The 13,163-nt window shown below is 29.0% G+C and overlaps 1 protein-coding gene across 3 annotated transcripts; it reads right to left on the bottom strand.

The window, feature by feature from the left end:
- Window positions 1-9,034: 9,034 nt before the first annotated feature.
- LOC107026678 (alcohol dehydrogenase-like 3) lies at window positions 9,035-11,409 on the bottom strand. Of its 3 annotated transcripts, none has more exons than XM_015227738.2 (10): window positions 11,255-11,409; window positions 11,044-11,180; window positions 10,911-10,960; window positions 10,508-10,839; window positions 10,179-10,261; window positions 9,952-10,027; window positions 9,808-9,869; window positions 9,623-9,718; window positions 9,376-9,537; window positions 9,055-9,296 (listed from the first exon to the last, which is right to left on the bottom strand). In XM_015227738.2, the coding sequence occupies exons 1-10, from the start codon at window positions 11,286-11,288 to the stop codon at window positions 9,183-9,185; spliced, it is 1,146 nt and encodes a 381-aa protein (XP_015083224.1). In that variant the 5' UTR covers window positions 11,289-11,409; the 3' UTR covers window positions 9,055-9,182. The 3 variants fall into 3 exon arrangements, with proteins under 3 accessions (XP_015083227.1, XP_015083224.1, XP_015083226.1); XM_015227740.2 differs by having other exon boundaries at window positions 11,095-11,180; XM_015227741.2 differs by lacking the exon at window positions 9,623-9,718 and having other exon boundaries at window positions 9,035-9,296.
- Between the last annotated feature and the right edge of the window lie 1,754 nt (window positions 11,410-13,163).

Below are 13,163 nucleotides of genomic sequence, written 5' to 3'. Positions count from 1 at the left end.
TAAGCACTTCTAAAAAATAAAAGGAAAGTGTCTTGGTGCTATTCCGGTAGGGGATCAAATGCAAACTTTGAAGGCTTGATTTCAAATTATCAGTATAACTAGTTGGCTTTCTAGTTCGAGTGCTTTTGAATTTGAATGTCTTTTTCTAAAAATAAGTTATTGTTAACTGTTGTCTTACGGAAGCTAACCCTGAGACTGCAACTAATACATAAAAATTAAAACAGAAACAGGTTACACATATTTATAACAATCTAATTATCAAATTCATTATCAGTCAGATATGAAATTAAAATCATCAATTTTGTATAAAGAGAAAAATAAATTCCTTTAAAGTTATTAATATTCGTCTCAGTTGGTATAACTCAATGCTAATTAAAGGGTGAAAAATTAAATAATCATATCTTTTCGAGCGAGACGTGAAAATTAAAACGATAATTATAAAATATTTTAAAATATTTATATATGATAATTAAGATGATGAAAATAATTAATTGAGTTTTGACATATTTTTAAGATGAATATGAGGATTCAAATTAAAATTTTAAGGCCTTAACATCACATAGACTTTTTAGCTGATTTGAAGATTTATTATTTTCAACTCTGAATTATGAAAGTATATGGAACTTTGATTGAACAAAAAATATAATTATATTTGTGTTATGGGTCACATGGTTGATTTTAGAATTAAATTGACCTAGATAAACACTTATAAGAATAATTTTCAAACACCAATTCTTTTAATTTGAATGTGTTGTGCTTTTGCAGAAAGCGACTTATAATTAATCTCTTTTAGTTGAATACGATATATAGCTATCATTCTCTTTTAATTCGCTAGTTACATTTTTTACATTCATTTGTAATAATCACTTTAAAATTGTGTTCTACTAATATAACACACATTTTTTTGAAAACCGCATAAGAATACCATGTTAGTTTTTTACTTTTTTAAAAAAAATAGGGGTAGGAAAAAGAAAATGAGAAGGAGATTATAATATGGGGAATCAAATTCCTATCAACAAGGTAAATATTTAGGTTGTGATCAAACTAAGCTACTAAGATTTCCCATGTTTATGGATATTTTGGGCCAAAATCACATATCTTAGACAATTCTAAACAATTTAGGCTTATGTCATATGCGGTTCTCAAAGTTATTCACATAATTCATTTAAACACATCAACTAAGGCTTGTAACTATTGAACACCTGTACTCCTTAAAATTGTTATCTATTTAAAAAAAATTTGACAATTAACCAAAATATGAGATGTGTGTACTACTCTCGCTGTGACGTGATAGTGACATGACAAATTGATGAATTAAATGATGACATATGACATTTATCCAAAAATTTATTTTAAAAATGAAATTCTAATATATTTTTTAATATTTTAGTATATTTATTTGTCTAAAACAAATTATAAAGAATTTTTTAAAAAGAACTCACTCACCCATCCATGGCAACCGCTCATCTTTCTCTCTTGTTAGATCCAAACGGAGGAACTATAACCTCCTCGAACACGGTCCCTCCCACAATCTATTTTCTGAATTATAATCTTCTTCTCTTTATTTGGTTATGGTACAAGGAATATGAACAATGTTTCATCGTATAATTATGAATTTCTATCATCATGTCCGAAAAAAATGGTGTTATCGATATTGTTTCTTTTAACTATCAATTTTAATTAATTGATGTGATTGTTTATTGTTGAATTACGTTGACACAAAAGAGAAAGTATTTAAATGTTTGTCTTTATTTTTTCCCGCAAAGAGGATGTGGATGGAGGTCTCCATTTTTTCCGACAGAAAAAACGTAGATGATGATGTCCATTTTCTAATAAAAAAATGATGGGTACATCTGAAAAATTAGTAGTATTAATGACAAGAAGATAATATAAAATGACGTGAATTCTTGTGAAGAAAAATGGTAGAGCAAGATCTCATGGTGAAAGAGAGAAACATAGATTTTAAAGCCATTTTATCTTTAAAAAATATAATGGAAAAAAAAAAGTAAAAGAAGAAATAAGAAGAAAGAGATATTAAAAAAAAAAAGAAATTAGCTAAAACTTACTCCCTCCGTCCGGTATTGTTTGTCATGGTTTCTATTTTTAGAGTCAAACTATAAAAACTTTGACTAACATTTTAACATGTATTTTTTCATCATATTAACATGCAAAAAACTGTAATTTATAGTACTTTTTATATAGTTTTAGAATATCTAATTTTTTTGTTTAAAATATCGAATTAATGTGATCCAATTTACCTTTGAAAATTAGTCAAATTGACTTTCGATAAGCGTAACATGACAAACAATTCCGGATGGAGGGAGTATCACTTCATACACTCCTGTGCATGTGTGTTGCACTCTCTTTGCCATGTCAGCGAAAAAAGTGTTCAATAGATACTTATTTTGAACAATACAAGTGTTCAATAAATATAAACTTTAGTTGATGTGTTTAAATAAGTTATTCGTACAACTTTAAGGGGCTGCATATGACCATATGACTTAAGACAACAATTTATTACTTCTCAGTTAATCTACGACTATTTTTTTTAGAAAATTATTCTTTATTTCTTTATATATATATATATATATATATATATATATATATATATATAGATATATATAACGAACCTTGAGCTTAATAATTCAATATTCAAAAGTAAAGCAATGATACAACAGAACTTCACCAAATTAATACTCGTAAATTAATAACCTCTAAAATAATATTTCATCTATGACTTTTCTTATTACATCAACAAGTTTTTGTGTTGTCTTTTCGAACTACACCATAAAATTGTGAAAAGTTTTGAATATGATAAGTGTTTTTTACTTGTAACCGGTTGCATATGTATGTATCGTCTTCAATTTCATCATCAAGATTATTTTTTTCGATAATATTCGCAATTTCTTTTAAGTAATGGACTTCTAAACATGTTTCACTTTCGTCTGGATAATCATAAGCTCAAGTTCATAAATGACGTTTACAGAAAACACTTTTTAAATTAATAAATATTAATTTATCAATCAAATAAGATCTTTACAAAATAATAATATTTTATAATCTCACTTATATTAATTTAATCTAGTGAGGTTTAATGTCACTGTATAACAACGTAAAAATAGATATAATAATATGCTATTGTATTTGACAAATGTGAAACATACATATTTTATTCTTTTATTTTTTTTTTACTATATTAGAAGACTCGGTCACTTTTGATATCGTGTGTCTTTTTTTTCTTTTTGGGTCGAATTTAAATTTTGAAAGAACATATATTGTCGTCATTTCCATTAACTATTTAGTTCTCAATATTGCTTTAATGCATTTCCTTTTTCATTCCTCAGTTTTCAGCCATGACAGAAAGATTGAATATCAATAAATCGACATGAGCACAGAATAATGGACTTGTAAAGTCCAAGTAATAGATAAAGGCCATCCTCGAACCAACAGTGAATAAAACAATAAATATCAATTGATGATATTACAAGATGAAGAGGTATTTGCCACTAAACTAACAAATAACCATCTACTTTCATGAATCATTTTGTAGTCAAATAGATGTGTTGCATACCATTTTTAGTTTGCTTTTTACTGGCTGTAATCTGTCTTCATTCATTTATTTTCAATTCCATGCTCTTCTACTTAGTTGGAGTATTGTTGCTTGTGATTTTTGATGTGGAACACTTGTTGTCATTCTAAATCTACATTTACTCTTCTTTGTTTTATAGGCATAATTTGTGTTATAGGAAAGTTACTGATTGGGTTGAATGTTGTTGATATTTTTTGTAGAATTTAGGGAAACTTGAATTGTGAGGTTTCTTTTTAATTAAATTTGTCTATTGATTGATTTGATTCGACGCTAAAGTTTTTTTCTGTTGCTTGTGAGTTTTGATGTGGAGCATTTATTTGTCACTCTAAATCTACGTTTTACTCTTTGTTTAATAGGCATAATTTGTGTTATATGAAAATTACAGTTTGGGTTGAATGTTGTTGATTTTCTTTGTGGAATTTAGGGGAAGTTGAATTCTAAGGTTTCTTTTTAGTTAAATTTGGCTATTGATTAATTTGATTCCAAGTTAGAGTTTTGTTCTCTCTGTCTCTGTGTGATTTGAGCAGGGGGTGGTTATGATTTTCTTTTTCTAAAAAAAAACTCATTGTTTCATTTTTCTAATTTAACTTTGTGTCGTAGCAACTTTTTGAGGCCTGCTAAACTGAAAAAATCTAATCTCCGAAGCTTTTCAAATTGATAAGTGAAATCTCCTGTAAATCTTTTTGGTTAAACCTTACTTGCTACATTTGGTAACGTTATATTGTTGCTTTTGAGTTTTGATGTGGAGCACTTTTGTCACTCTAAATTTACGTTTTACTCTATTTTGTTTTGTAGGCATAATTTGTGTTATAGGGAAGTTACTGTTTGGGTTGGATATTGTTGATTTTCTTTGTAAAACTTAGGGAAAGTTGAATTGAAATCTATATGGATACCAATCCATTTAAGAAATGCAATTGTTGCTTTAAAAACATTGTTGTGTAAGTCTTAAGATGACATAGGATAAGCGAAGTGTCATGCAAATATTCAGGGACGACCACTGCTGAGAGATCATAAAATAAGTGAAATCTTGTACAAATAAGGAGGGAGGATCGGTGCTTAACAAAATCGTCTGTCAACTGATTTTGTGAACACACAGGAAAAACTCATGAGTCTATCAACTGATTTTAAGAATTAGTTTTTGTATTGAGCTTGTTGCTTAATGTTGTTTCTGTGTTGCTTTTTGTGAGAAAAGTATTAGCTCTAAATTGTTGTCTGCAAAATCAGTAGTTACATCCTATCATATATACACACGCGTATGTCTGAGTTATATAATTCGTTATTTGTTCTCCAAAGGAACCATAGTTATTTCACCTAATTTTGCATCTGTTTGGACCTCAACTGCTTTACATTCAGAAATGTTTTAATCCTATACACTCTTAATTCAACTTTTGGTCTTTCTTTCAACTTATGTTCTTATATTATCTTCTTATACAGTAGATCTTAGTTCTCCAGAATTCTGAAAGTATTGAAACTCTCTTCTCGAATAATGAAATATATCCTAACTTTTGATGTTTATTAATGTCCCCCCTCTAATGAAAACAAACTGATTTAGATTAGTTCAGCACAAATTAACTTTCTGCATCACTAGGCAAGGAATTCTTTTCTAAAGGAGTCTTCTGTATACTTGTTTGATTTTAGTCACTTCACTGATACAAATGAAGGATCTTTAAAATTTTGATCACTGGCTCACCATCAAATTTACATATCACGTGAATGGGTAAACTTTCACCCGTACTCATATGCTTTAAATTTTATATACCCTATGAAATATAAATTCTTCCAAATGTTGTAAATGTTGTATGCTACAATATGTTTCTTTATTGAGTTATCAATCAGTCCCTTGTTATTGAGATAATGCTTAGTAATTTTTGCTCACTAAAATTATAGTTATTTTGTGGTTTGTTAATGAATTTGGAAATTTTTAGTTAATGGTTTCTTTCTTTGAATATTTTATCTAAATATTGTTGTATCCTTTGCTGAATAGTTCTCATCAACTTTATAGCCTATTCTATCGATTGTTTATATAAATAAACTGCATGTCTTCTGTATTAACTTAGTTTTATATTGGAATATTTTTCTAACTTTGCTAATTTTCTAATAGGAAACTCAAATACAAGTTACCGTGTACGGTACATATATCACACATTATGAAAATGAGTTTGTTCCTTTCTAAACATATGCTATCGGGGGCATTTGACCCCGAATCAGCCCCTCGATTCAAAACCATGAATTAAAATCATCGTTCAATAATTTGAATATTAGAATCTAACAGAAGCATGAAATGGAAAAGTTGAACAATTGATTTTCGTTACTGGGCGAGTTAATAGATAAATAGTGAAATATATCAACACGTATTCATGCATTGTCGTTGCTCCATCGACCATAGGAAGTAATCAAAGACTTCACTAGATTGGTGATAAATCAAAACTTCAAATTAACTAATGTAATTTAGCTTTATTAGAAATTGTTTCATTGAGTTCTTAACCGAAATGGAGTATGCAATTTTAGTGTGATTCCTACTATAGATAACGATTTTACGTTCTCCTTTCTCCTTTTATCTCCTTGATTAGTAGCTGTCCAGTCACTCTGTTCTGCACTGTTTTGATTAATAGGAAATTTGTGTATGTGTAGGAGTTTAAGTATACAAAGTTGTTGTCTTTGTAACTGGTGAAGGGCTAAATATTCCCAAATATGCTATGGCTTATGGGCACCCTTCCCCTGCCACTGCCCTCACGGCACTAACAGCGTCAGAAATCAGGACAAAGGAAGACTAAAAGGTATTCTCTCTACACAATTTCCAATAGTTATCCAACAATATATCTTTTGATGCACCACAAAATTTCAATTGTCGTTAGGAAAATGCTGCTAAACACAGAAGAAGTAAAATTATTACTAGGATACCCGACTATCAAGTTGCATTTATCTTTTGCTAAGTTTAAATGCTTATAGAAATGAGTTTTTGGTACAGAAGGATTGCTTTCTCCACTTCTCGATAGCTTAGAGTTGGTTATCTTGTGTGAAACCAATAGAGTCTTGATACTTCCATTTTTCCTTGTTAGTGTATCACATAGTTTAAACTCATTTACTACTTTTTATTCAATATATAAATTTCTCTTTGCTTCCTCTTTTGTTTTTTGAACTCATGTTCTCTCAGAAGTTCACCAACTGAATAGTTTATACTTCGATTTGAATCTCAATAAGCTTCTCCATAGTCAAATATTATATTGATTTAAATCCAATGATTGTATGTTAATATCATAACCTGGTAATTTCTCCTCTTTTTTAATCGGTGTAGTACTTTTTTGCAATATGATTGGCAACACTCTTTTGGATGCTCAACTACTGCAATGTGTTGATAGCGTACACTTGTGTTGTTGATAGCATGGACTTTGCTGCCTACTTCTCAAAAATTGACAGGTACATTGATCTTGCAATTATTAATAAATTCTTAAATAATCCAGTACTATACTCCACATTTATTTCTCCCCATAACTACATACTAAATTTATTTTTTCTCTTATTTCACAGATACTTTCTGTCTGACGCTGAGTAACACCAAAAAACAGTTAAAATGACAGCATTATGTAAACACCGTAAAATGTAGATGTCATATATATATGCGCTTGTGTCTCCATGTTTGCACCACCGTTACAGTCGATTCACAAAAATTTAGCAACGTANTCAGCGAAAAAAGTGTTCAATAGATACTTATTTTGAACAATACAAGTGTTCAATAAATATAAACTTTAGTTGATGTGTTTAAATAAGTTATTCGTACAACTTTAAGGGGCTGCATATGACCATATGACTTAAGACAACAATTTATTACTTCTCAGTTAATCTACGACTATTTTTTTTAGAAAATTATTCTTTATTTCTTTATATATATATATATATATATATATATATATATATATATATAGATATATATAACGAACCTTGAGCTTAATAATTCAATATTCAAAAGTAAAGCAATGATACAACAGAACTTCACCAAATTAATACTCGTAAATTAATAACCTCTAAAATAATATTTCATCTATGACTTTTCTTATTACATCAACAAGTTTTTGTGTTGTCTTTTCGAACTACACCATAAAATTGTGAAAAGTTTTGAATATGATAAGTGTTTTTTACTTGTAACCGGTTGCATATGTATGTATCGTCTTCAATTTCATCATCAAGATTATTTTTTTCGATAATATTCGCAATTTCTTTTAAGTAATGGACTTCTAAACATGTTTCACTTTCGTCTGGATAATCATAAGCTCAAGTTCATAAATGACGTTTACAGAAAACACTTTTTAAATTAATAAATATTAATTTATCAATCAAATAAGATCTTTACAAAATAATAATATTTTATAATCTCACTTATATTAATTTAATCTAGTGAGGTTTAATGTCACTGTATAACAACGTAAAAATAGATATAATAATATGCTATTGTATTTGACAAATGTGAAACATACATATTTTATTCTTTTATTTTTTTTTTACTATATTAGAAGACTCGGTCACTTTTGATATCGTGTGTCTTTTTTTTCTTTTTGGGTCGAATTTAAATTTTGAAAGAACATATATTGTCGTCATTTCCATTAACTATTTAGTTCTCAATATTGCTTTAATGCATTTCCTTTTTCATTCCTCTTTTTCTTCTTTTTGAATTTTAATCAATTCCTCCTAGTAAATTTTTTTGTTAAATAAGCAAAGGGTAAAAGAAGGAAGAGAGAGTCTTACCCATCAGCATGCACTTGGTTGTTTTTTCATATCTAATTCTTTGAGTAATTATCTACTATGAATTATTTCAAGAATCTGTAATTTTGTTGTAAAATATTGTGTCTAAAATTTTGTTATTTGAATTGTAAGTTCACTTTATCTATAGTTTAGGAAGTATGGAATTAAGAGGGACATTCCAAGATAAGAAATATGAATTGGTGTAACAAAAATTTAATTTTTAAGTTTCTTATTATTCCGCATTCAGCTTATTACAATTTTCTTTAGTTATTGACAAGTAGCAACTTCTCTGTCTCAATTTTATAAGGTAAAAATCTGCTCCAATTTGCAATTTTAAGTACCCTTTCTTTTCATGCGTGTGTCATTATAGATAGTCATTGAAATTATGTGTATTCTACTGTGAATGAAGGATTACGTTTTGCATAAGGTTGAATGATTTTTTTATTGCGGTACTAAATTAACAAAGAAGTTTTTAAAAAAAAGGGGGATGTCATAAAGGTGTATGCGAAACTTTGATTTTATACTATAACAACAATATAATAATGACTCGTAAGTATTTGAATTTTAACTATGAAACAATCAAATATAAAAATTACAAAACTATGTTAATATTTTCACAATGTTAGGCCAGTACTTACAAGACCGCCGAACTTACACCATATATATATATATATATATATGCTGAATTGAAATATGATTTTTCTTCCATTCATTTTTAAGTAAACAAATTATGCAAATATATTTTTATAAAATTTACTCCATTGATAAAACATGTAGAAAGTAAATACAAGATATTTGAAAGTGCAGAATAATAGAATAAAGGATAGGAGGAATTGCTTTAATAAATTTGTTACTATTAGGAAAGATGAAGAAGGCATCTCAAGGATTTGCCATCGAGAAGCAGTTGAAAAGCTTCATTGATCTTCTCAAATGGTAGTCTGTGAGTAATAAACTCGTCTACTTTGACCACCTATACATGCAATTGAAAAGTCAGAAGTAGAAGAAGAAGAAAAAAGTGGATTATATATTATAAGTAGAAATGAAGTTACCCCAGCCATGCATTGTTCAGCTAAAAAAGGGAGTTGGGATTTTCCTTTGAAGTCACCAAAGACAGAAGCCACAATCCTTCTGCCATCGAACAGTTCCATTGGATGGAGTGATAGCAATTTTGGTGTCGGATGAATTCCTAAAACGATTGCCATGCCCCATCCCTATAATAAGTACAAAGAGGGGTTTCTTTTTAAATCTTCTATAATTCTATAGATAAATAAATAGTACCAAAAAAAACAAACTTACATCATGTGTGGATAAAAATGCCTCTCGAAGAACTTGCATATTTCCAGCACACTCAAAGCTATAGTCCACGCCCCCCTCACTCATTTCCCTTATTTTCTGCACCCAATATCAAATTCCTTATTTTTACTAGCAGTAAAAAAGCTAGTAAAAAAAAAATTAGAAATCAACAGTCACTCCTCTCTCACCTCATGGACGGGCACATCGATTTCTTTGGGATTGATGAAGTCAGTAATTCCAATTGCTTCACCTTAATTATATATATAAAAAAAATAATAGTATATATATTATCCGTAACTTAATTTAAAATACATATATTACTCTATGTTTACCTTTAATACGTTTTTCAGGGTTAATATCCACTCCTATGATCTTCGAGGCGCCTCTGGTCCGTGCCCCTTCAACAACCTGCAGCAAATTGAATTTTTTAATTAGGACCTGAAAGTAATAGAAATATATTGTTGACTTTATTATTATAAGTAAAATAAACTAGTCCATGTGAGGGTATTTAATTGATGGAGACAAAACAATTGTTTTTATTTATTAGAGAAAAGCTTACGGCCAAACCAACAGCTCCTAATCCAAAGACTGCCACCGTTTCCCCTGTTTGAACGTCAGCCGTGTTCCACGCAGCCCCTAGACCTGCATCATCCATCCCATTTAATTCCTATGCCCTACTTGCCTTATAATCAAACAACAAAGTCTTACCCACTAATCAATCAATATCATGTTCCATTGCTTTTTATTTGTTTTAGAAAGTGGTCTCGGTCATATACAAGTATTTTAATATCAGAAAAAATTTATGTGTGGATCTAGTTCCAATTAAAAATATTCATGATTATAAATTTATGTAAAAGTTGAAAAAAGAGAAGAGAATTAAGTAATTACCAGTGGATACGCCGCAGCTAAGCAAAGTCATGTTGTCAAGTGAGGCATGAGGGTCAATTTTGACTAAGCAAGCAGAATCAACAACAGTGTATTCGGTAAATGTTGAAGTATTAAGAAAATGATAAATGGGTATGCCATCCTTGTTCCTGAACCTGCATTTTCCGTCACTTTCCATCACACTTTTGAATGGATTGACGCGGAACTTGCCACACAAGTTGGTTTTCTTTGATGATTTACAATATATGCACTCTCCGCATTCACCATTGAAAATCGCTACGACTTGATCTCCCTCTTTCATGTCAATTACACCTTCTCCCACGCTCTCCACCACTCTGTAATGTGTTTCTTAATAATTACTTATTTACATTACTAATAATAACTACTCTACAAGTATTAAACTTACCCCGATGCTTCATGTCCCAGAATTCGAGGATAAGCTCGTTGAGCTTCACTCTTTATATTATGAAAAAAAAATAATCAAATTAGATCATATATCATGGATCGATCCATCACAATCTTAATCATATATGTTGTACCTCGCCTTTCCAAGCACTGAGATCCGTGTGGCAGATGGAAGTAAAGAGTACCTTAATTCGGACCTCCATTTTCTGAGGTGGATCTACCTGCACTTGTTCTACCACCAAGGGCTGCCCTGGACCATACGCTACAGCAGCTGCAACAATAACAAAACGTTTAATTTATTATTATTATTATACACAAGAAGAAGAAGAAGAAAAAATTTATTACCTCTGCAACTGATGACCTTGCCCTTTGAAGCCATGTTTCAATTTTGGGGGCTTTCTTTCCTAGTCAATTTCTGCAAACTGCAGGGCATTATATTTAGTGCTACAACTAGCCTTGTAGTCAAACTAAAATTAATACCGACGCATCTACATATTATTATTGTTATTACACTTGTCACTGCAAATAAATGGGCCATATTAAGTAAAATATAATTATAAGCATTTAAACTTGAGATTTTTTCCTTTTTTGATATTTATCCTTCATTTCTTAACTACTTTACCTCTTTTAGAATAGAAATAGATAAAGTAAAATAATCACATCAATTGATGGTTATATAACAGGTGGGTTGAACCGATTATTTTCTGACTAAGATTAGAAATAAGCTAATTTGATCTGACCCGTAAAATATTAAAGTCTGTATGAATTAGTCTGGATGAAATAAATTAGCCTATATTGACAATTGTAACTATGTTATACTCAAATATTTTACTTAATTAAAAAAAAAAACTAATAGTAAGAATTGAGTACTCTATTATTTTGTACTGTTTTAGCCCCTTCCTTGTGTCCTAATTCCCATATTTCTTATTCCGACAAACTGTAAAATACAGATATAATGAATGCAGGGAGCTTTTTTACGCGGGGTAATTTTATATTTATTTTACAAGTGTGGACTTAAATTAATTATCAAATAATTTTGTAAGAATAGTTAACACAAGATTGAAGCAATTATTTAATTTAATATACATTCACCATATCTTGAACATTCTGGAAGAGGTGCATTATTATTATTTTTATTATTATTACAGCCGTGTGACTTTATTCCTTTTACTAATTAGCATCTTTTAGAATTTTTAAAACATTACAATTATATTACTTTTATTAATATTCTAAGTATATAAAATCTATTTGAAAGTCGTATAAGGAAATCGATGCGCAAATTTAAGTGTGACTTTCGTAACCTCAAGAGTTTAGACCACGACACTTTTTGCGACGAAGAAGTATTATATGAGCCTCTCAATAATTCTATAGTGATAATATTTTTTATTGAATATATTTATTATATTTACAAAAGTCTTTATCTACATGTTCAATCTTCTGCAGATGATTATTTCATCAAATCAAAATTGTAATCGACAAATAGAACAACAAAATATCATTAGATTGTAGATCTTGCCAATTAATAAGTTAATGAAAAAATACATCAAGCATACTAATAATACCATTATTATTTATGGAACGGTAAAATATCATTGTACGTATTTGAAGATAATCTCAAGTTACCTCTTTCAAAGACTGTGTGATACACCTAATTCAACAGGCATGTGATATATATGTCACTCTCATCCCCAACTTGTAATTAAATAGATGTTGAAGCATAATATTCTTTTTTAAAAAATAGGGAAGGAAAATAATAACAATAAAAAGAAAAAAAAAAGAAAATAAAAGGTAAAGCAGGAAACAAATGATCCCGCATACCAAGGTACAACTAGTGCCGTATAACACTTAATTAGTTATTTATAATTATAGTTTTAGATAATTATTATTCGCTATCAATATTTAGTGATAATAGGATTGAAATTTTTATTTTGTATAATTTATACGTTTATATAGTTGTATAACTTTTGTAAATGTAATTTTGCATAATAAAATTTGTATAAATATTTATAGTTCAAATATTTTTAGCTGTATAAATTTATTATTTTGAATTTATATAAAAATAATTTAATCATACAAATATAACCGCAAATTACATATATTCACTTGCGAATTATATAAAATCCGTAAATTATACAAACGAAATGACTTAAATTGTAGCTACAAACCACAAATATGTAAATATAGCTATAAAACATAATTAAATTATTATAGTGGATATTTGTAAAAATTTCTAGTAACAACAACCATATCTAAT

Source organism: Solanum pennellii, chromosome 8 (assembly GCF_001406875.1).
Source record: "Solanum pennellii chromosome 8, SPENNV200".
Classification (NCBI taxonomy): domain Eukaryota; kingdom Viridiplantae; phylum Streptophyta; class Magnoliopsida; order Solanales; family Solanaceae; genus Solanum; species Solanum pennellii.
This window is presented reverse-complemented; position numbering and strand designations above follow the sequence as displayed.